Source organism: Podarcis erhardii (genome assembly GCF_964252035.2).
Source record: "Podarcis erhardii genome assembly, chromosome: 8".
NCBI lineage: Eukaryota > Metazoa > Chordata > Lepidosauria > Squamata > Lacertidae > Podarcis > Podarcis erhardii.
Window position 1 is genome coordinate 89,567,263 of NC_138499.1, and position 24,860 is coordinate 89,592,122.

At 45.7% G+C, this 24,860-nt stretch overlaps 1 protein-coding gene across 4 annotated transcripts in view; it reads left to right on the forward strand.

Moving 5' to 3' along the window:
• Positions 1–22,945, forward strand: part of STING1 (stimulator of interferon response cGAMP interactor 1) — a 157,874-nt gene extending 134,929 nt beyond the window's left edge. The window contains exons 1-7 of one of the 4 annotated variants that reach the window (XM_081872843.1): positions 4,313–5,296; positions 13,056–13,305; positions 15,641–15,824; positions 16,290–16,398; positions 17,324–17,562; positions 18,481–18,667; positions 22,522–22,945. In XM_081872843.1, coding sequence (XP_081728969.1) covers positions 13,061–13,305; positions 15,641–15,824; positions 16,290–16,398; positions 17,324–17,562; positions 18,481–18,667; positions 22,522–22,709 — 1,152 coding nt within the window. In that variant the 5' untranslated portion in view covers positions 4,313–5,296; positions 13,056–13,060 and the 3' untranslated portion in view covers positions 22,710–22,945. Of the gene's footprint in view, positions 1–4,312; positions 5,297–5,386; positions 5,915–10,366; positions 10,489–13,055; positions 13,306–15,640; positions 15,825–16,289; positions 16,399–17,323; positions 17,563–18,480; positions 18,668–22,521 lie in introns of those variants that run through there. The other 3 variants (XM_081872840.1, XM_081872842.1, XM_081872841.1) reach the window with 3 other exon arrangements.
• The last annotated feature ends 1,915 nt before the right edge of the window (positions 22,946–24,860 follow it).

Genomic DNA, 24,860 nt, shown 5'->3' on the forward strand with positions numbered 1-24,860 from the left:
CAAGGCGGGGATTCCTCCCTTGGGTGGCGCTCGGCAGGCGAAGTTTCACGCTGTTATCGCGAGAAGAGGTTCCCGGAAGTGGACTGCCGGAAGGACGTGGAGGAGGAGGCGGAGGCGGGGGAAGAGCATCCGGTGTCGCCGCCTGGAGCGGCCTTCCTCTCCGGGTTCGCTGGCGCTGGTGGGACCCCCCTCCCCTGCCCGCCTTAAATCCCTTAGGGCGCTGGTGTCCAGACTCTTTTCAAAGAGGGCCAGATTTGATGAAGTGGCGGGCCAACCAAAGTTGTTGTGGTTTTTTTAGGATTTTACCTCAGGAAATAAACTGCCACAGGGGCCGGATTAAACTGACCGGCGGGCCGGATTAGGCCCCTGAAACAGACTCTGGACATGCCTGACTGAGGGGAAACCCCTTTGTTTAAAAATAAAAGGAGTGGAGCGGATGGTGAACCGGGTTAACTACACACAATTGTAGAATGAGCTATTTTTGAATGAGCCATTATTAGGAGGAAAGCGCTATTGCAAGTGTATTTCAGCCTCTCCACCTGCTCACGTATCATTGGCACTTGGAAAGCTGCGCTTTCTTTTGCTTCATTGAATGATGACGACCCTTAAGTAGTGGTTTTTGAACTTTAAATTATTGTCTTGTGTAATTTGGGCTGTCTTCAAGAGTTTTCCAAGAAAGAAGATGCCAGACACCATTTTTAAGCATCACTTTGTTCAGCCAGTTCAGCACAGTCAATGTGCACACTGGGCTTATATTTGGTGATTTGTTGACATTCAAGGCAGTTAATGCATTGCAATATGCTTCACAGCTTTTTTGATCCCCTCATGAACAGATATGAGTGTCAAGTTCTCCTCAGACTTGAAATCTCTGTGCACATGCCAGCTCTTCTTCAGGTATCTCAGTGCAGAAGATGAGCTGGTATTTAAAGTTGAAACAAACATTCAAAATTAGAATTCTAACCATTTCATTATATCTGATTCTTTAATGGTGATATTGTGCACTAACAGGACATATGTCAGGGTTGGACTATCAGCCTTTCTCAGCCTTGGGTCCCCAGATGTTTTTGGCCTACAACTCCCATGATCCCTAGCTCACAGGACCAGTGGTCAGGGATGATGGGAGTTGTAGGCCAAAAACATCTGGGGACCCAAGGCTGAGAAAGGCTGGTCCCTTCCAGCTCTACAGTTCTGTGATATAGCACTGCAATCCATAGAACCTTTTCTTTAGAGTGAGAGCAGTTCCTGGGGGGAAAAAAGTACGTGGAAGTAAAGGACTCTTGAGAGCGAGACAGTTTTTAAAAAGCTAAATAAAAAATCCTCATGAATGTGTTTCATAGGTTGCTGAATCCTAGCATCTAGTTAAGGTAGTTGCCATTGCACTGGCACAAGCAGCATTACTGGTACTTTCATTATCAGAGCTGACATGCCTCTGAAGTTGAACACCAGTTATGTTGTATGAACACAATAGCCCCACTGTTGGCCACTATAGAAAATAGGACGCTAAGCTAGATAAGCGTTTGGTCTAATCCTGCATGGCTCATTTTATGTTTTCATTGTATGTTCAGTTAGAACCAACACAGGTAAACCTGGTAGATAATTCTCTCAAGCTCTGAGAGATAGATGCTCAATCTTGGAATGTCAGAATCAGAGGTGCTCTAAGAGTACTTTATTAGTATGGTATAACATAGATTATCCTTGATGCAAAGATGGCATCTAAAGCAGATACATATTGGCTGTCAACCAGGCTTAGTAATCATTGACCTATACACAAAGGACTCGAGACTGGTGAGCATTTTGGGCTAATGGTAGGGGGTCTGTTGTTATTATTATTTTTTATTTTGTTGTCTATTACTTTGCTTTGTTTTATGTTTTTATTATTATGCTCCATAAAATGTTTTTAATGTTGTATACCTCCCTAAGATCTTTTGATAAAGGGTTGTACAGTGGTACCTCAGTTTAAGAACAGTCCGGTTTAAGAACAATTCAGTTTACAAACTCCGCAAAACCGGAAATAGTGTCGCAGCTTGAGAACTTTACCTCGGTCTAAGAATGGAATCTGAACGGTGGAAGGGCACCAGCAGCGGGAGGCCTCATTAGGGAAAGTGTGCCTCGGTTTAAGAATGCTTTTGGTTTAAGAACAGACTTCCGGAACGGATTAAGTTCATAAACCGAAGTACCACTGTATATAAATAATAATAGAATATTTAATGAGGAAAGAATATAGAGGTGCTTTCAGCACTGTATGAAGCCAACCAGTGGTATGGAAGCATAAAATGTCAGAGACATTCATATCCAAGAATACATCATCATGACATCCTCCTTTAGTGACTGGCTGCAAGGTTGAGTATTCCTAGAATCCCTAATACAGGTTTCCAGTCATTCCCTCCTTTGGAAGTTTGTGAAGGTAATGTTCTTCTGGTTCTAGCCTGAATGGGTAAGTTGGGCACCTGCTCCAAACAGTCTGGGCTGAACCCAACTGTCCTAGCCTCTACTGTGCAGCACTGAATGCCTGACAGTGATAATGTTAGAAAGAGTGGGTGTCTCTCTGTAAGCCATCAGGGATCTAATGCCATGGTAAAAATTAATAATAAATAATACTCTCCTGAAACAGGTTCTAAGGTGGACATTTGTGGAGGGAAGGCAAAATGTCCCTGTGGTCAACAGGTACTGCATAGTTTGGTAGGTCAGAGCTTCAGGTGTCACAGGTTGTGTTGATGGGCTACACATATCTTTACTAAATGTGTCCTGTTGCTTCTAAAGCAAAGGCTACTGAAGCCAGTGTTAATCCTCTAGGAATCCTGAATTCTGGCCACTGCAGACTACTTCTGCTAAATGAGAAAGGGCATGTAATACCTGCAAATTGGCTCTTGGTAGCCCTGGGGAATTGAGAACAGCCATAGATACACTTACAAAGATCTTCAAGCACCTTAGACAGCTGCAGTCTAGACAAGGCCAGCTATAGATTAGATTGTTCCAGGGGCACCTGAATCGACCAACTGAGGATGAGTTATTCCATGGTGACCAGAGCTATATGATCCACATGAAGGAGAAACTTGCCTTTCTGCAATGGTCAACATGAGTGATATAAGCTCTGAAACCCAGCTGTAATTGCCTTACACAAAGGCTGCCGTTCCTCCTTACAGGCCACCTACTTGCTATACTTCTGACACCCTACCTTTGCTCCTGCACAGTTGTTCATCTTGTTCTTCACCTCTTTCAAGTTCATTACCTTCAGAGGCACTGCTACGTTAAGGAGGAGCAGGCAAGCTACTTTCTGAAGGGCCCATGCCAGTTCACCCCACTGCTCTGCAGCAGTACTGCTGGCCCAAGGGTTTGGGGTTTTACTTTGTTTTTAACTTTGCTGGGTGGTTGTGCTGTTTTTCTCTCATCTGCCCATCTTGGCCTTTCAGGGTCAAGGCACCTGACTGCCTATCTGGAAGAAGGAGTGGACATTGGGGCACTGATATCTGCCCTATGAAGCAAAGTGTTGTGCCTACAGTGGCAGCTGCAGCCAGCTGCTGCCATTTTAATTTAATTTATGTACTTTGGAATTATATACACATTTTCTCAAAATCCATGAGATGGCAGTATAAACTAAGAAAAGGTTGTTCTGCTCAGACGCTGCTTTTTCATTTTCAGCTATATATCACCATAGAGAAAGGCAGCAATAGTTGAAGGGGGGCTAAGTGGTCTCCTTCAGTATCTTTAAAATTTTAACAGTTGGATAGATCTGCCTCAGCTGTTGAAAGAAAGCACACACCAAAGGAGTAGGCAATGAAAGTGTAGGAGGACGTGATAGTCAAACAGGCCAAAGAGCCATAAGGAAAAAGAACACATTGGAGACCTTTGGAAAGACATAATCTATTTTATAGGTTTTTATATGTTAATCCTAGAAGTCTGTGCCAAGCTGGATGTTTTTTAATAAAAAGAGAGCACTGTAATATTGTGGAAATAACCAAAACCTGGTGGGGAGCACCATTTTTTGATATAAGCTCTATATAAATCTGGTGCTCCACTGATTCCAATTCCCCTCTTCCGTGATCATTGGCTATTCTTCCTGAAGCTGAGGGATGTTACAGTCAAACAATTGGAGGACCACAGGTTCTCATCCCCAGTGGCGTAGCGTGGGTTGTCAGCACCCGGGGCAAGGCAAGTAATTTGCGCCCCCTAACCTGTGGATTTGCGCCCCCTAACCCGTGGATTTGCGCCCCCTAACCTGTGGATTTGCCCTAACCCCAGATGTTGCGCCCGGTGCGGCCGGCCCCCCCTGCACCCCCCACACTACGCCACTGCTCATCCCTGCTCTATAGGAAGGGCATTGTCAGGGACTGGCCAGATGAGGTGGAGTGGTGGAGACCCCAGGAGGCTTCTAGGCAGGAGGCAAATGGAGATAGCATGGACCCAGGATCATGGTGGTTTGAGACAGAACACACCCTTGAAGATGAAGAAAAGATCTGGGAAATAATGGAGGGTGAGGAACAGGAGCAAGATGAAAGATGGACACCCACAGGGAGAATGCATAGTTCTGATTGACTTAGTGTGGGCTGATTTACATTAGGTGGCTGGGATCCCACCCCTCCCCCACCTCCTTATAGAATCATAGAACTGTGGAGTTGGGACCATGTGTGTCATCCAGTCCAACCCCTTGCAATGCGGGAATCTCAACTAAAGCATCCATGAGAGATGGCCATCCAACCTCTGTTTAAAAACTTCCAAGGAATAAGAGTCCACCATCTGCTGAGGGAGTCCATTCCACAGTTGAACAGCTCTTACTGTCAGAAAGTTCTAAACTTTATCTTGGCTTGGAGGGAAGCCAGACTTTAAATTCAAGGTGTTGCATAAATATATAGAATATCCTTACAGGAAAGAGAACATTTAGAAATGCCTTATGCAGGTAGGAACTCATTTTGTTTTTCAATTTAAAACTTTAGAACCTACAGGTCTCAACACTGAATTTGATCTATCACCGTTTCTGTAAAGAATCATTGTTTAGAATGTGAGGAGTTAATCACCCTTAGCTTGTAAAGTATTTAAGTGTAAGAGACCACCCATGGTTGTTTTCGTCTAGAAGCTTGCCTGATTGCAGGAAACTCCCCACGAAGAGCATAGTTCACTGTCAATTTGGAAAGATTTATATGTGCAATTATTCAATGGAAATATATGATTATACTTTTGGAAAGCTTCATGGTAGTTTAAACAGTATGTGATTTCATTTGTAGAATTACAAAAAGCCATTATTGAACCTGTGAGCCGGAAAGGGACAGGATAAAGAGATAGAACAAATGAACACTTTAAGGTATTTTGAACTTTATTTAAAGCATTTAAATACATGCAACTCATAACAAGATGAGATAGAAATGTGTGTGTGTCTTTCTCTGTGTGTGTGTGTGTGTGTGTGTGTGTGTGTAATTGTTAGAGACAACTGCTTGTGAAGAAGAATCGAAACAAGTTATAAGTCTGGGGAACTTGTGACAGGGCAAGGGGAAGTCATGAAGTAGCACACCCCACACCTGCAAATAAACAAGCCAAGGGTTTACCATGTTTTTTTGAATGCAGTTTTGAATTGTGTTCTATAGAGAATACTGCATTTAACCCCTTTTTGTATACAGTGGTACCTCTGGTTATGAATGCTTCAGGTTACGAGCTCCACTAACCTCTTGGTTGTGAACTTTGCCCCAGGATGCAAATAGAAATTGCACGCCAGAGGCCCCATTAGCAAAAGTGTGCCTCAGGATAAGAACGGTTTCAGCTTAAGAATGGACCTCCGGAATGAATTAAGTTGGTAACCAGAGGCACCACTGTAATTGCGTTCTTACAAAGAGAAAACACGAGGGGAATGAGCAAAATAATCCACCGCCCCAAGAAGGCCATTTCTATGGAAGAGAGATGCTGGAGGCGGAAGCAGGACCTACTGGTAATGATTATTTTGACTGGCTAATCAAATGAGATGGGCAGAAGTGTCTAGGAGCCACTCAGTTAGAAGAAAGGTAGTGTTAGTTTTTGGGTAATGTGGTTAGTCTGAATGCCTGTGCCCCCTTCTAATTCTTGGAATTGCCAAACTAGCTCCTAGGTGAGGTGATGGGCTATTAAGGGGAGCAAAGGAAGTGGATTTGTGTGGGATGGCAAAGGGATGGGACCCCTTCCTCAACCCACTGGTAGATAGAAAGACAAAAGGCCAGAGTTGAGGGTGGGTGGGTGTGTAAGTTAGAAACTGGAGAGGAAGCAAGCAGAAGCCTGAGGGGCAGGGTTGATTTTTGTTTGAATCCAAGGCTGTGACCATGGGCCTAGCCAGGGGACAGCAGGACAGCTGCCCCCTCTAAATCCAGTAAATAAATAAAAATACTTAACTAACTGACCAATAGCATCACAGATAACTCAGTTATGCCCTCCCAAAAATAATGCCCCCGCCCATAAATCCTGGCTACACCCATGACTGTGGCTATGGGAGGAGCAGACCCTCTTGGGGTCTTAATGTCGTGGATGCCTCCATCATAGTGTCAGGATGTATTATTGTAAGTAAACCATATATCATAAAGACCCCACAGTCTCCATTGTGCCTCATTCCAAAAGGAAACACGAACCGTGGGTAAGTGCCGGAAACCGTTGGCATTTCGCACTGCTCAGAGATTGGGATGGCATGCAACAATATTGATAATGACTGTTGGTGATAGGAGAAAGACTTTGGAGGTTTGTGGGGGCTCAGAATCTTGGGAGTGCTACCCTTGACATTGCCTAAGAATGGAACCTGCACTAACGCAACTTGACATGAATGAACAGATTAAGTTTGATCTAAACCGGTTTAAGGAACCGAATCTTTCCTCGTCAGCATGTGGTCAGCATGTTGCTTCCGTGCAAAAAGTGAGATTATGTTCTAAAGCCCTGTTTTGGTTCTCTGCGTTTTGTTAGTTGCTCAATCCATACAGCATCTACAGAAATTAGTCGTGGGTTTTATTGTGGAAAGAAGAAAAGCAAGGGTAAACTTGCAAAACTATGCAGATGACAGAAACAACACATTTCTATAACACTTCAAGTTCTCTTCTTGTAAGCTTTGCAAAAACTCTGTAAGGTGAGACTTATTACTGCAGAAGAATGAGACTGAGCAGTACCAAATATTTTATTCAATTATATTGTCACACCAGTCAAGAATACCACACACACACAGAGCAATTCTATGTCCAAGAGGTTGGTATAAAGTAAGCCCAAGCCCATGTACGGTAAATTAAGCTGGTGTAAAGTTACACCAGATCCAAACCCTGATCAGCAGTGGGGCAGAGGGAAAACAACCCTTTAAAATAGTGTTCTATGTCAGGCTGCCAGTCTACATGCCTGAGCTGAACAAGCTTACGATCCAGCCAAAGTCCCTCTCTGGTCCTCCCCCCAGAACACCACTTTTGGGAGCTTTATAGTGGTCTCAACTCAGCAGGCTGAGCCCCAACTGAGCTGGCTCATGAAAGAATATATTTTGCAATAAATATATTTATCGAATAGTAAACAAACAATAAACAGGAAACTAAGCATATATAAGAAAATAAGATTAGAATGAGAGTAACAATATAAATCTACAAAATGCTAGATTGTGTAGTTGTCTTATATGGATTTGAGACTGGAGGTTTCTGTACTAGTTCAACAGAAACCAGGCGGCATAACAGAGGTTTATACATTTCTGAATGATGCAGGCAGAGATATCTTTTTCTCTCTCACTCTTTCCATAAACTAGATTTGACATTCACTCAATTAAATTGATTGGCAGGGGATCAAAGACCAACACATGAAAATACTTGTTTCCGTGACAGAATGGCCTCTGATGCCTTCTCTCACACAATACCTTCCTTCTGAGGTACAGGTGACACTTTCTCTCTACATTCCAGCACCAAGCAAAACATGTATATTTGCTCAGGCATTTGTATGAGGCTAGCTGTTGATTCTTAGATGTGAGATGTAATGGTTTTAGTAGTTTGAAAAGGTAGTCTCATTGTGCCTTTATAGGTTCTTATATTACTGTGCTGACAGATGTTATTTTTAAATTATTGTACCAATGGACATTATTTTCAAATTGAGTTATTGTAACCCACCCTGGGATCCCTTGCCATGACGGGTGGGTTAACTTCCCCAGAAGCTGAGAAGGAGAGAGGACTAGACGTGAGTCCACACCGTACATTGAAAGCACCCAAAGAATCCTAGAACTATAGTTTACCCCTCACAGAGCTACAATTTTCAGCACCTTTAACAAACCACTTCCCAGGATTCTTTGGGGAAATACTCTGCTTTCAATGTGCTTTACATGCATCGTGTACGTGTAACCTAGGCAACATATACCTGCCTCAGAATTTCTTTTTTACTACTTTAAAGTTGGCCTATCAATGGAATAAACATTTTAAAAATAGCTATGAACTAGTCAATAGCAGTTGGTTTCTGCACTAAGTATACTGGAGAACTCATGGTGAGGTAGAATGTAACTTATGACTCTATTGACAACAAAGTGTTTTCCCAAGGGAACCCTGCTTTACAGTTCTAGGCACTCCAAGAAGGTTGGCCTTCCAGGTGGGAGGGCTGCAGCTGTGCTTCCCTACTCTGTCCTGCAGCTCTAAAAGAGCACAGGGTGTTGGGACCTCGCTCCGTTTCCATTTTGGGGCTAACAAAACACAGGCCGCAATTGTTGCATGCATAAATATGCAATCCTTCCAACGAAAGAGGATTGACAACTTAAGTTGACAGGATATGCAGGACTTGCGGATTTAACACATAGAATAAGAGGACAAGAAGAACATATATTTAAAGAAGAGTAGTAAACATTTAATGAATATATGAAAAATAGCTGTACTGTATACAGCTGAAAACGCTAGCAGCACTAAGATAAATTCAACAGAGTAAATAATTGTCAGGGGTTCAGGAGCAGAGACACAGGAGAAGGAGCAAATGGAGAGTGAGGAGGAGGAATACGAGGGGGGTGTAGGCAGTGACAGTGGTCAGAGAGAGTCCACGAGTCTCTCCAGCGAATCGGAAGATTCACAGAGAGGAGCGCCGATGGCCAGGGCAAGGGGGGTGCCAAGGGGGAAACCCCAGAAGGAAGGGGCCAGCGGGGACTCCCTGAGCAGCAGTTGGAAATCAGGACCAGCGTCCCCACCAGAGCGTAGTGGGGGGGAGGAGTCCCAGGCATCAGGACCAGTCTTCCCACCACCAGAGGGAGGAGATGAGTCAGGATTGGCCACGCCTCCATCGGAGAGCGGGGAAACGGTCAAGAGGAAAGTCACCGGCTGGGCGCGCGCGCCAAGTTCAAATGTACAGGCGAGCGGCACAGCAGGTAGCCCGGATAGGGAGCCAGGTCCCAAAGCCCGCCGGAAGGAAGGGCAAGAATCAGGGGGGTCAGCGTCAGAAGAGTCCAGGAGGGAGGAAACCCCAGGGGGCAGAAGGACCCAGAGGAGGAAGGAACAGCGCAGGAGGTGGAGCCGGGTTAGGATCTTAAACTGGTGCGGAAGGGGCAGTGACTCAGAGGGGACTTCGCCTGTCTAGAGTCTAGACGTAGGGTTGCACGCTCTGGCTTTAAAATGGAAATTATACTTCAATAAAGACTTTTGTACATAATATCAGCCTGGCGTTGGTCCTCTGTGAGCTGGGACCTAGAGGGAGCCCTGACAATAATTTTTGATTAATGTAAAAGTGGAAAACTGATTTGAATGGTTACATTGAAAACTTGTAGGGACGCGGGTGGCACTGTGGTCTAAACAACTGAGCCTTGGGTTGCTTGATCAAAAGGTCGGTGGTTCGAATCCCTGTGACAGGGTGAGCTCCCGTTGCTCAGTCCTAGCTCCTGCCAACCTAGCAGTTCGAAAGCACGCCAAAAATTGCAAGTAGATAAATAGGTACTGCTCCAGTGGGAAGGTAAACGGCGTTTCCATGCACTGCTCTGGTTGCATCAGAAGCAGCTTAGTCATGCTGGCCACACAACCCAGAAAAACTGTCTGCGGACAAACATCGGCTCCCTCGGCCAGTAACCCCACAGTCGTCTGCGACTAGACTTAGCGGTCAGGGGTCCTTTACCTTTACCTTTTTATTGAAAACTTAATAAAAATTATTTAAATAAATGAGCACAGTGTAGGGTGTACTGAACAGGCCTTGCTGTGTTGTACAGCTCCTTATGGGGAGCTGTTCCCTAGCTAATACATCTAGTCTTTTTAAGGAGTGATGAGGGAGCACAATGCAGTTAGCTAGACCTCTCATTTCTGGAGTTCTTATGATGAGGCACTGGGATTGGACAGGTTCCATTTGCTAGTTTTACTTTCATTATCATCGAAACCATTTTCTTCAAATAAAATTGTTCATTACAACAAACCCCACCCTTCCTCATTTTTGTGTCTTACTGACCTCAAATTGCCTAAGCTGCAATTTTGTAAAAAAAACAAAGCCCAGTAACCACCCACAGCCGCAGAAGAGAAGCAGACTGAAACATCAGGATTGAGACCCTCCTCACAACGCTGCTTCAACAGACTGGTGAGTGTGGCTGAATGGAGTTCCCACCTCTTCTGGGCAGGGGAGAATGGCTACTGATTATTTGCCAGTGTTGGTTCTGGGCTGCAAAATGAGCTGAACATTTCTCCTGAGTGAAACTAATGAAACCAAAAGCTGCTTTCAGGTTCCAGGCTAGAAGCATGGGCTGATGGAGCCCAGCCTTTCAAGCAGATCTGCTTACAGGGAGGCTGCCAGTTAACTTGCTGCTGAAATGGCAATCTGGACGAGTTATTTGTGAGGGGCTCTATTTAGGAGTAGCTGAGTTTGGAGAAAGGCCAATGCCACCAATATTATTCGGTTGTATCAGATGCTGCAGGGATGGATTTCTGCTTGTGCAGCAGGGCTTTTGCCTCTTTTCCTCGTCATCTATGTTCCCCAAATCTGCTCTGGAGGATCCCCCAACCCCCTAGAGCAGATTTTGAGGTGGGGGTGGGGGCTGCAGAGGAGAGGAAAGTTCCAGTGTGAAAGTGAAAGTCTGCTGTGTGAATGAAATAGCAGTGCAGGAAGCAAGCCATTACTGTATTATTGTTATTATTATGGATTATTACTATGGATTATTATTATTATTATGCTAAAAACATTCCTGTTTAGACCAACCTATCCAGATGCTTAGAAAGTTGAGGTGATTTTAATCTATTTTAGTATTTTAACTTTTGTATGTTTTAAAGTAGGGCTGTGAATATTTCTGGTTTTAATGTTTTATCTTTTGTAAACTGCTTTGACTCTTTTACAATCAAGCAGTGTATAGTTTTAAACAAACAAACAAACAAACAAACTTATTATCACATTTATTTATCTATCTATTTGCTTTTCTGGTGGCACTTTATTGTATTTTATCTTTAATTATGCTTTTATTAACAATTCCTTGGGTAACAATAGAACATACAGAACCTCTGCTTTCAAGTCAATGAATCATTCAAACAAAACAGTCATATTTGGGGTGAGACTTTACTGTTAGAGGCAATCACACTTGTTTATTAATGTCATCATAATATTTATTGCACTTATATTGCATTCTTAAATTACATGATCCCAGGGCAGGCTACAGAAACAGTAAAAAAAAAAAAAGTAAAATATAATCAGAACAATTAAAATGTAGCAAAATGCACATTTACAGCAAGCCATCTCCAACCATACGTCCATCAATCCACAGCAGGCAATCTACCAACTCAGCATCAGAGCAAGGCCCCACATAAGGGGAAAGCCTTATCAAGGAAAACAGAGACCAAATTCTATGCCAAATGAGCTGAGGTGGGGCGGGGATGAAAGCCTTATCAAGGAAAACAGAGACCAAATTCTATGCCAAATGAGCTGAGGTGGGGCGGGGATGAAAGAACAGATATACCCGAAACATCAGTGGAAACAAGCCACAGCCAGTGCTGCTTTGTGGGGGTACTGAAGGGTACTTCCCCCACAAAATATTAAAAGTGTGGCATTGAAAATACTCAGTTAACTGAAGTTCTGCCACCACCACCACCCAGCAGAAGCCGGTCCCCCAAACAAAAGCTGGCCTCCCATAATGTCCTCGTGGGAGGGGGGGTTACCTATGATCTCCCAAATCTTGCCTATGCCATACACTTATAAGTAAATTCTATTGGACCTTCAAATTCAACATTAGATTCACATCTGAAGGCCACTTTATGCAGTACTGCTGGTGGTGGTTTCAGCTGTCCCTAATAAGGGGGAGCAGGAGGGTTTCAAAAGGATAAGGAACTAAGAAGCAGAGCTGAGGAAAAGACAGCAGGATGAAGAGAACCAACCCCAAGAGCAGATGGGAACTGGCTAGCCCATTATTGCCCTCCTAGCCCTGCTGCATTGTTAAGAAAGGGAAGGGGAACGACTTGTGATTCTCCCACTGAGTGTTACTCCAGCGTTTGAGGAACATATTTCTGGCTCAGAATCTCTTGGCCAGAGGTTTTTAACCTTTTTGGGTCCACGGCTCCCTTGACTAACTACATTCTGTCTGTGGCACCCCTGTGGGGCTCAGGGGCCCAGTTACGTCACCCCTTGTCTGCAGAGCTGGCAGCCTCTCACCTTTTTTCAAAGACCCTCCCTGGTGGAGTGTTCCCTCAGCCTCCTCTCCTCTCCCCTCTCCTTGGGAGTCCTATGGGCAGCCTCAGCTGCTGCTCCTGGTCTCTGAGCTGCTCCCCCTGCCCCAAAGAAAGGTGCCTCCTCACACTGCCCCACAGGGGCCTGGGAAGCGCCCCCTGGCCAGCCCCAGAGGCACCATTCAGCTGCTGAGCTTGTAGCCAGGGCAGCTGCTGCAGCAAACAGTCGTGCAAGCCTTTGGGAGGAAGAGAAGTGAGAGGGCCCCAGAGAAGGGAGGGGAGGAAAGAGGGACAGAGGCCAGTGTTGCCCACAGCACCCCTGACCATCATTCAAGGCACCCCAGGGTGCCCCGGCACACTAGTTGAGAACCACTGCTCTAGGCTATTGTCTGAGGATTTAGATTGACTTGGTTATCTCACTTTGAGGAGCTAGAGATGGGAGCTGTCTGCTGAGCATCCACTTGATAAGAAGGCCAATTTGTGCTTTTGTATGTGTTGCAGGTGTGATGCCTTATAAGGAGGAACAACCTAGCAACATATCTCCCTCTCTTATCCCCAGACCTCGGGGAAATCGAGCTCGGCATGTGAGCTACCTCTTCCTTGCCCTGTGTGTCTGTTTCCTGTGCCTCACTGAGCAGAGCCTAGACCTTGTCTTCCATTGCATTGTCATCCATTTCACAGCCCTGCAGGTTGGAGCGCTGTGTCAGGGGGCCTGCAACTTTGCAGAAGAGCTGCGTCATGTGACATCCAGGTGATAAAGCTGCTGAAATAATGGGACATACCGATGGATGTTTGCATGATGGTGTGGGGATGACAGTTGTTGTTCAAGGACACCAAAAGCCAGCTGATTGGCAGTAGCAGGACAGAGAAATGGAGGCATGATAAGCCTTGAGCTGAAGACTCACCCAATGAGGCTTGGTCCTTGCTTGGTAGCAGCAAAGATCTGATAAGGAAGAAAGGCAGGGGGAAGCTGAATATATAAGAGGATGGATAGTGAGACATATATTGTTTTTAGTTTTAGGATGCTGAATTTGGCCTCACCCCCAAGTATTGCAGCTAACCAGATTCCTCCTCTCCTCCCCTTGTGCGCTTGTTTGGGGGTCCTCCTGATTTGAGAGGCACCAGGCGGCCCAGGGAAGGAGGGAGAGCCCAGTTGTGCAAGTGGAAGTACTCATTGCCCTGATGGTACTCCGAAGGTGAATCCTGCCTTCTCACGCTAAAGTATTTTCTCTCTGGTAGTTTGAACCATATCAGACCCATGAGAACTCGGACACCTAGTAGACTATGGTGTGGGATTACCAGCATATAACAAGCATGCTTAATAAAGGGGTTAAGGCCATAGAGTAAGCTGTCTGGCCAGGCTTAGCTATGTCCACTTCCCATACCTTGGGAGGATATAGGTAACCAAGCCTATTGTTCACCTTCCAGTCTACATGAGAAGCTCAGCCCCAAATCAGCATGGCCCAGGGCTCAGCTCCCAGTGTGCTGGGTGGCTGCGTTCCCCAGCCTCCGGCTGCCTGAGGGCAGCTGGAAGGGGTGCAACTACCCCGCCTGCAGCGCATCCGAGCCTCGGGTCTCTCTTGGGAGTGATGCAGTGGATTGGGCACCTGCAGGCGAAGGCAGCATGGGCTGACATCTGCCCACCGCCTTCTTCTCAGCCACCAGCTGCAAGGTGCCCTGCAGGAGCATGGTGGTTCAGGCCCTGGCCCTGCGCTGCTTTTGTGGACAGCGCTGGGCCAGCCAAGCACACTGCGTCCTGTTCAGCGGCCCTCCAGCTAGAGGGCGCTGGGAGGGACAGTTCCAGCAGCGTACCCTGCCCCAGCTCACCCCGCCTCATGCCTGCCCCATTTGCCTGAGCTGCATGCTACGGCTGCTCCCTCCCTCCCTCCCTCTCCCTCCCTCCCTCCCTCCCTCGCTCTGGCTCTTTCCAACTGCAGCAGCGGCAGGAGAGGAGGAAGCCTTGCAAGAGTAAGTCAGGCAGGGCAGACACAGGGCAGAGAGGGAGTGTTGGAAGGCAGCAGCTGTACTCCAGATTTGTGTGAGGAGGCATTTCTCCTCCTGCACCCCCAGTGCCAGGCAGCTGACCCCTGCAAGCTGCAGCAGTTCGCTCAGGCACCAGGCAGCAATTTGATTCTCGAGCAAAAGGAGCACTGGGCAGGAAGGGAGAGTGGGTGGGATTTGCTGCACAGAACCACAGGAAAGGGACTCCAATGGGGATTGGGTTGATCAATCAGTCTGGGGACTTCCTTTACTGGGTAAGCAGAAGGGGGGGGGGAATAATTAATTTTAAAAGGTGCTGGGATGATGTCCCCCCCCCATCTTCTGGCTGAAATCTCTCCCCACTCCCAAGACTTTCACCACTTTGCAACTACAGTAAGCCAAGTTTTCTTTGAAGCACATGAACCTGACCTTTGAAGAGTTTGTAAGTAAACCATTTTTTAACTTACCAAATGTGTGGTCTTTTCCTATGCTGGGGGAAGAGGGAAACTTTTTAAGGAACTTTTAAGGAGACATTTTAGAACTCACTTGGAAGGGCACATATTTTAAAAAGTCTAATAGCCTATAATTCCACACTTTAAATCTCTACTGGGGTTCTCTCACCAAAAAGTACTTATCCCAAACTTGGCATCCAGGAATTCCCCCCCCCCTATATATGCACCAAACACCTGGAGTGATAAAACTGAGTTCCAAGGAAGAGACCATTTTCATCACTCATCGTAGCTCTGACAAATCATCCCTTTCACCTCTGAAGCTGCATTGTTTTCACTTCAGTGCTGTCCTCTGGGTCTACATCTCCATGGATGAGCACTGCTTTTCTGGTCCGTTACATTAGGTGCCCCACACTCTGACACCAGATGTGGTAGCATGCCTGCCTGCCTGCCTGCTGTTTGCAAGGATGTGTAGACCTTTTCAGATGTGAATGTTTATTGTGTGGAGAGTAAGCACACAGAATACTGAAATACTTGGGGTCAAGGGAGGTTGTAATAGGATGTTTGGCTCATCCCTGCAAAACAGGGGTCTCAGGAAGGAGGGCACTTTGTGGTGTTCTGTCACATTATATCACCTCATCAATTTCTCTCCCATAGGTACCATGGGAGCTACTTAAGGGCCCTGAATGCTTGCCTAGAGCTACGCAAACGTTCTTTCCTATTTCTCCTGCTGTGTGGAGTAGCCTACCTGCATCTCCTCAAAGAATCTGGCCTTCCAGTGTGTCGGAACCTGATCATTGTGTGCTTCTGCCAACTTTTAAACTTTGTCTTTGACCTTCAGGTAGCAGTCATGGGTCATTAAGCAATCTTTTAATTCATTTAATAGTTGATTCCCTGCTGTTTCATGTAAGCTGCTTTGAGCTTTGTGGGAAAGCTGTATTAAATGTATCTAAATAAATGAATCAAGTTACACTTCACAGAAAGCCTATAATATGTGGGGCCTCTCCTAGCTGCAAGTCTTAGCCTATCAATCTTTGCAAGGCCTCCAAACCTTAAAGGTGGTCCGTCTCAATATGAGTCCACTCTACAACTGAGTAGTCACGTGACTAGAGGGGCAGAATGTTGGGAAATGGCCTTTTAGCATGTATTTGCATGCCTGCTGCATCTTAGCATGCCTCAAGTTGCTGTCCCAGATCTGGGTTCTGCTTTCCCCTGAGCTTTATAACAGAAGTCAATTGAGGTGGGATGAGAGCTGTGCTTTGCACGTGGTAACGTATGATTACAGCTTTTTCCTTTCCATCTGCAGCATCCATCAGCTGCCGAGATTTCTGAAATGTATGAGAGAAACAACTGCAATGTAGCACAAGGACTTGCCTGGTCATATTACGTTGGCTATTTAAAATTCGTTTTGCCTGGTGAGTATCCATTGTGAGTGGTCTTCTCCATTAGCCAGTGATATAAAATGAATTATAATGTCCAGAATTCTGCACCAAAGAAATTCAGATTCAACATGTATACACTAGTAGGTTATATCATGAATTTTTATTATTTATTTTGGTATTGTGGTGGATTCCCACCACAAAAGCAGTTAGTTACATTAGCTACTAAGTCTAAGGTAGCAGTTATTATATTTCCAAATCTCCATACAATATCCTGTTCTGTTTCGATGCAAGAGCAAAAAATAGAAAAAAATGCCAAAAGGTTCAGCAGAATAAAATCACTCAGCAGTTACAGTAGTGCTTTGTCCCTGGGATCAAGTTACTTCATCAGCTGGGGCTCCCCTCTTGTACACAGAGAAGACTGGAATATGAAGACAGATATGGGTAAATGGTGTGCATCATTGTATTTTGGAAAAGTGATATGTGGTTTGGAAGAAAGGGCATGTAGTCATACAGAGCGCAGAAGCTTCATTCCAAAGGCACTGAAGCCTTTTGCAGATAATCAGTGCAATACACATGCTTTATTTATTTATTTAAAAACAGTATTTCAATATGAGTAGGGAAATCAGAGTACCCCTAAACATTCTTTAAAGAAAAAAAGCACTGGTCATGAGTATATGCTCAGGCAGATAGAACTCATACAAGGAACTTCTGCATACTTGTGTTTTCCCATTCACATGAGTGTAGGCATTCTGTACCATTTGTCAGAGTCTCCCATTTTTGGCTTTGTAGCCAAAAATTGGAGAATCTGACAAACAGTACAGAATTCCATTCCATGTGTACAGATGCTCTGCAAATTCCCATCCCTGGCTCTAGAGAAAGTGAGGAGCCTCTTACAGTACTAATGTAATCTTACTGTGTCCATCCAGCTGTCTTTCCTTAATGCGGTTTTGTTTTGAAGGCCTCAAAGATCGGATTAGAGAGTTCAACCAAAGCAACAGCCATTTGCTGAATTGCGAGAAGACTTGGAAATTGCACATCTTGATTCCGCTGAGCTGCAATCTGTGTGATGACCTGCAGACGGTTGACAGTCATATTCACTTCATAAAGAATCTCCCAGAATTGAACATGGATGTTGCTGGCATTAAAAAAAGAAGCTACAAAAATAGTATCTATGGGATACTGGGTGAAAACAAAGAGGTATGCTTCTGTATTAAAAAAAAGTCTTAGAGTGACAATAGGTGTTGAATTTATCATATTTTTAAAAGGAATTTGCCTGAAAATCAACAACTTCTGCCATTAGTTATATGCAGATTATAAATAACATGGGAGACAAGATGAAACTTTTCATGAAAACCCTCAGAATAATTCTCTCTAGACATCACTTCTGTCCTCCAGCACCACCTTCTGGAGACATCTAGTCAGATAGGAGTGGGATTCCCCAAATAGAGTCCTCATTCTCAAGCCCACTAATCAGTTCAGAAGCAAAGCATAGTTGCTAGTATCAAAAACTACAAAGAAGTCTAGGAGAACTGACATGATCACATTCCCTATAGTTATCTTCCAGTGAAGGTTGACCAAGGCATCTTCACCTCCTATGCAGGTTTTTAGGTTCTGGTACAGATTATGAAGGGACACGGGTGGCGCTGTGGTCTAAACCACTGAGCCTAGGGCTTGCTGATCAGAAGGTCAGTGGTTCGAATCCCTGTGACAGAGTGAGCTCCCGTTGCTCGATCCCTGCTCCTGCCAACCTAGCAGCTCGAAAGCACGTCAAAGTGCAAGTAGATCAATAGGTACCGCTCCGGCGGGAAGGTAAACCGCATTTCCGTGCATTGCTCTGGTTCGCCAAAAGCGGTTTAGTCATGCTGGCCACATGACCCGGAAGCTGTCTGCGGACAAACGCCGGCTCCCTTGGCCTATAGAGCAAGATGAGCGCCGCAACCCCAGAGTCGTCCGCGACTGGACCTAACCATCAGGGGTCCTTTACCTTTTTACAGATTATGAAGTAACCCTTCTGGGAATGTTAGTGCTGATGTGAAAGCAACCAGCAATTCCTCAAACAATAGTCTAAATGCCACCCTGATAACACTGGGATTGCCCTTCTCCCCATTCCTCTAGAAACATTTTTGTGTTATGGAGTATGCCACTCCTCTGCGGTCCCTCTTTGCCATGTCCCAAGATGAAAGTGCTGCCTTCAGCTGTCAAGACCGTTTGGAACAAGCCAAGCTTTTCTGCAGAGCACTGGAAGAAATCTTACAGAGATCTAAATACTGTTCTGGCTGCTACCGGCTCATTGTATATGATGGTAAGAAATGGGATGACAGTCTGGCTATTTGTTTTGGAGTGGTGGGGGCAAGGAGGAGGCTACAAGCTTAGTTCCAGGAAGGGATCCTGTGGCAGGTAGAGCCTTTCTTTCTACACCAGAAAAGACCTGATCTCAGTGTGCTTTGGGAACTCAGAAAGAGCTTCCTCTCTGTTCTTATGTCTTCTGCCTGTGGTTTTAGAAGGTCATAGATTTATTATTCTCTTCTCATCTCAGGCTGGATTTCTGCCTAGATCCAGAGAGTTTAATGTGCAGCAGCAAGGCTATAGGAATACAAATGGACATAAAGATTTAGCACATTGGAAAGCATCTTAATCTAATTGATGTTTTTAGTGAACTATGGCCATGAGATCTTTGTCCTGGGTACCTGTAGCCAGTTGAACTCCCTCTGTCTTGCCTCACCTACTAAGGAAGATATGTCCCTACACACATATGGCTTGCACACAGAATGGATTCACCTTTGTTTTCTCAGCTGAATTCTGCAAAACATTTTTGTAATCAAAATTATGATTATTGAATGAGAAAGCACACTTTCTATAAAGAGAATGTATAGTTTCTACCTTTGATATTGGAGTGGTATTTGTTATTTGGTTTTAATTAAGATTTTGTGTACCACATATTTCATACAATCTTGTGCTTTACTGAGATACATGAATACTTTTGCAAATAAATGTACATTCCCTTAGAGCAGTTACTCAGTGAGTCATAAACAGTGCTGAAATCACTACTCAATGATACTGCTTTCTGTGAATCTAGGGAGCGGATGGCATTGTGGTCTAAACCACTGAGCCTCTTGGGCTTGCTGATCAGAAGGTCAGCGGTTCGAATCCCTGTGACAAGATGAGCTCCCATTGCTCTGTCCCAGCTCCTACCAACCTAGCAGTTTGAAAGCACACCACTGCAAGTAGATAAATAGGTACTGCTGCAGCAGAAAGGTAAACTGCGTTTCTGTGCGCTCTGGCTTCCATCATGGTGTTCCGTCGCACCAGAAGTTATTTAGTCATGCTGGCCACATGATCCAGAAAGCTGTCTGTAGACAAACGCTGGCTCCCTCGGCCTTAAAAGTGAGATGAGTGCCGCAACCCCATAGTCACCTTTGACTGGACTTAACCATCCAGGGGTCTTTTATCTTTACCTCCCCCCCCCCTTGAATGTACCTACTGTATGTGATGAAAGTTTTTTTAAATATTCAGCTGTATATTCTGGCATATTTCATTTTTGCCTTTTGAATTTCTCTTAATAAGAACAAGACATCTTTTTTTATGAGATAACATATATCAAAAACTCAGACTTCCGGTCTACCACACAAAGAGATCACAGCTCGTTACGCTTGCTCTGAGCGAGATCAGGCTACTGCAGAGGGAGAGAGGAGTTAAGCGTGGGCTCCACACCTCCCCAAAAGCTCTGGAGATAAACCAGAGCCTCTAAAAGCAGCCCACAGTGCTGCCTGGTCTCCCTAACAAACCCCTGACAATTTGGAAGGGGGCCGGAGAGGGTAGAAACCGAGCGCAAGGGGCCCAAACTCCTTCCGTGACAGAAAGCCCTGGACATGACTTGAGTAGCGGCAGCACCCCTGGAAACAAAGACCCAGGTTGAGACTGAAGGGGGGGGGGACTAGAGAAACCTGAAAAAAAGACTTGACAACTAAAGAAAATAATTGGATAAGAAAGGAAACGTAACCTGAAGTGGCACAGAGCTGCATGAAGAGAATCTGTGATTTCCAAGAAAAACTAAGTGGAAGGATGGCAGGCTTACCTACATTATGACAAAACGAAAGTGCACAAGGGATTTCTCAACCATGTGATAAGAAATAACCTATACAGTGGTGCCCCGCAAGACGAATGCCTCGCTAAACGAAAAACCCGCAAGACGAAAGGGTTTTCCGATTTTTAGCGGCTTCGCAAGACGAATTTCCCTATGGGCTTGCTTCGCAAAACGAAAGCCCATAGGGAAATCTCCGGGGACAGCGGGGAACCCTCCTCCCACCGCAAGCCCCGGGAAGAGAGGAGAAGCTGCGCGCCTTCCCCTCTGTTCCCGGACCTGTCCTGAAGGCGGGAGGTCCGGTGGGAGGTCCGGGAACAGAGGAGAAGGCGCGCAGCTTCTCCTCTCTTCCCGGGGCTTGCGGTGGGAGGAGGGTTTTTCCTCCCCACCGCCAACATTCAGAAGGCTGTTCTGAAGGCTGGCGGTGGGAAGAAAAGCCCTTCTCCCGCCTCCAGCCTTCAGAAGAGTTCCCCAAGCTGTGAATGTCTGCCGCGCGTGAGGGGCGCTCTGCTTAAGAGCGCCCCTCGTGCGGGGCAGCAGGCTGCTATCCGCAGCTTGGAGAGCCCTGTGGGGAAGTCCGGCAGGGCTCCCCAAGCTGCAGATGTCTGCCCCACCCGAGGGGCGCTCTGCTTAAGAGCGCCCCTCGAGCGGGGCAGCAGGCTGCTATCCGCAGCTTGGAGAGCCCTGTGGGGAAGTCCTGCAGGGCTCCCCAAGCTGCAGATGTCTGCCCCGGGCGAGGGGCGCTCTGCTTCAGAGCGTCCCTCGCACCCGGCAGCAGGCTGCTATCCGCAGCTTGGAGAGCCCTGTGGGGAAGTCAGGGCTCCCCAAGCTGCAGATGTCTGCCCTGCCCGAGGGGCGCTCTGCTTAAGAGCGCCCCTCGTGCGGGGCAGCAGGCTGCTATCCGCAGCTTGGAGAGCCCTGTTGGGAAGTCAGGGCTCCCCAAGCTGCAGATGTCTGCCCCACCCGAGGGGCGCTCTGCTTAAGAGCGCCCCTCGAGCGGGGCAGCAGGCTGCTATCCGCAGCTTGGAGAGCCCTGTGGGGAAGTCCGGCAGGGCTCCCCAAGCTGCAGATGTCTGCCCCGGGCGAGGGGCGCTCTGCTTCAGAGCGTCCCTCGCACCCGGCAGCAGGCTGCTATTCGCAGCCTAGGCAGCCCTGCAGGAACTCTTCTGAAGGCTGGCGGCGGGAGAAGGGCTTTTCTTCCCACCGCCAGCCTTCAGAAGGCTGTTCTGAAGCCTGGCGGTGGGGAGAAAAGTCCTCCCCCCCCCCCACCAGCCTTCAGAAGAGGTCCGGGGAAAGACTGTCCCCGGACCTGGTCTGAAGGCGGTCTCCCTAGGAACGCATTAATTGATTTTCAATGCATTCCTATGGGAAACCGTGCTTCGCAAGACGAAAAACTCGCAAGAAGAAAAAACTTGCGGAACGAATTAATTTCGTCTTGCGAGGCACCACTGTACAGTGTTTGGGCAAGATAGAAAAACCTCCTAGAAAGGAAGACCCCTTGTTGGATATCCTCCAACAAGGGGTCAGTGGCAGTTAAAAATTAAGCATGAATATAATGTACCATTCTAGCACTTTGGTTTTTAACTTTGTAAAGGAGTGGAAAAGATTGCACTTGAAACACACAGACGGAAGTCAATATCATTGTTTTCTGGATTAGGGATTGCTTGCTGTGACAAAATTTTGAGACCACCTGCTGCAGAGCTAATGAGGCTTTTCTAACATGCGAGTTCTGTACTCCGGCTTCCTGCAAGCATATTGTGAGATCTTCATCATGCTATAGATCCACCTTAAGAGATCTATGCAGTTCCTGGGAATGATTGTTGGTGCAGTTGGCAATTCAAGGCCTGCAGCGCCACCAGGATGGTGCTGTTGATACATAGATCTTTACCACACACTCTACCTAAAGTTTCTGAGGCAAAATCAAATCAAATAAGGGTAGTAATAGATAGACTTGAAAAGATAACACAGCTATCGGTCTTGGTGCAACTGAGAGTGCTCTTCTAGCAGTTAGCCGCAGGGCTTCACATTTTCCTATGAAAAGACCAGTGCAGTCACAACTGGTTTTGTTTTCCCAGATTCAGAAGAAAATGACAATCGCTTCCTGTCCAAGACTATCCTAAGACACATGGAACAGGAGCTCCAGGAGGAGTATACCATGGATGAAAAGTATGAAGGCAGCATACATAATGCTGAATCAAATGGGACTCAGCTCCTGATTAGTGGCTCTGATCATCCCATGTCTTTGCATAGTTCTGGCTACTGAAATAATGGCCCCCATCTCACAGCTCCATGTCCCTTCTTGTGGAAATCATGAGGATTGCTTCCAGATGAAACCTAATAGTACCAAATTTTAATACATGCAGACTGACCCCAACAAGACCTAAAACCCTTTTAGAAAGCATGAAGATGTTGGTAAAAATTGAGGCAGGGCCACCTCTGAGACTTTGTGGGCATGGAGATATGTTGGAATAAGACAAACATTTATGGATTGTCCTTTCATATGAATGTGTGGCTTCCTTTGATGCCTTTCTCCCTTCTGCCTCTTCTTCTGTTTCTTCAAAGTTGTTCCAAATATTATGGCCAAAGGTGATGAGGTAAGAAAACAGCTTTCCCCCTGACTTAATATCAAGGCCTATTTTTCTAAGATACCATGAAATCTGTGAGGACTTCATACCTAAAAGCTATGAAAAAGATATGTCCAGGTTTTGTTTGTTTAACCAAAGAGTTTGTTTCTCTCCTAGCAACCAATTATTGTTTTGAATCATTAAGGTTACCAAAATAGTAATCCAGAGGATGAGAGTCTGTGTGGCTTTGCCTCTACATGGACCATGCTCTTTGTGAAAGTACCAGTGATCAATGCTGTCTTCTCTTCTCTCTACTGGTAGAATCCAATGAGAGCCTTTCTAACCGAACACTACCAGAATAGAGAAGAGAGGGCCAGTCTCCTCTTCTGCTGGTAGTTTCCTCTCTTCTGTTTGCTGGCTAATCAGAAGCTAGTAGCTATGTGTGTGAGACGGGGAGGGGGGGGCTGAGTATTTGTGTAGGAGAAAACAGGTGGGTGTGGTGTAAGAGGCTGGATCCACACTACAGCCACTAGATAGGCTGAGGAAATGCTTTCATTTGTGGCTTTAAGATGTGGCAGTGCCCTTTCTCATGGCCAAGACCCTGTTATAATGCTTGCTGCAAAGTAAGTTTAATTCAGCAAATATATCTAGCAACATATAAAAGCCTACCCTGGCTTCCTGTTGTTTCCAGTTGAGGAATGAGAGATGAATAGCCTCTTAATTACCCCTTGAATGTTTTCTCAGATTGCCCCAATGTCAGTTTCTATTCCTGTTTTTGTTCCTCCACTTGACATGTTTAGAGCTTTATTGTAATATTTGCTAGAGAAAATTCTGTGAGATCACTTCCTTTGTCTGCCTTGGCAGGAAGCTGTAATACTACATACTTCCTTCCTGTCTAGGCAGCTCGGACACCATTTTTGAAACTTACCGTATATTTTTGTACTTTTGTAACTTAGTTAGTAGTTCTAAACCTGCCTTCATTTTGCTGTTGTAACTGCTGCTTCAAGTCCTAGACTGTGTAAGTAAATACTACTATTATTTCTTCACAAAACAATGTGTGTGTGATTGTTGTTTTTAAGAGGGAGAAATGGAGTAATACCAAGAAAAATCCAGTCTGCCTTAAAGCATCGTGGATTATTGTTTCTAGAAGGTTAAATCCACCTTGTCTTAGCTTCCAAGTTAAGCTGCAAAGGATGGCGCCCTGCTCTCAGGCAACAGAAAAATGTACCAAAATAAGCAATGGCTGGAAAGGAAGGATTGGGGGCATTCGTGGAGTGCACTGGAGTCTGGTGCTATGGCTTCACCACTCCAACACCTGCTATCATATGATGTCAGGTGATGCACAGGTAAGCGTCATCCCCCCAAAAAATCTATCTTACAGGCCAGATGGGGAGACCTTGGAGGCCTAATTAGGTGCACATGCTGTAGGTTACCCACTGCTGACTTGAATTGTATCAAAACATGGCAAAAAGTGGCTTAGGAAGGGATGCAGGTGACACACAAGCAGAAGGGAACAGGTTGAGGAAGGCTGGTTTAAGTGTCACATCCTATGGAGAGTTAGGTATCAACATAAGAATGCCTAAGCCTAATTAATAGATCTCTCATAGGGTATAGAATCTCAAGGTAGTACAGTATTGTCCAGATTCAGCTTCACTTTATTTTCTACTATCAGACTATTACAAACTCCCATCCCAGCACCTGTTCAGAATGTCCACTGTTTCATCTGGAATAGAAAGGGCCCAGATAATCCCTTCCTTCCAAGAATTCCTGGAATTGGGCAGCTATCAGCTGCTTGAGCATTTGCCCAAGAAGGGGTGGGTGGGCCTAGGGTTCAACAGAAACTTAGAAAA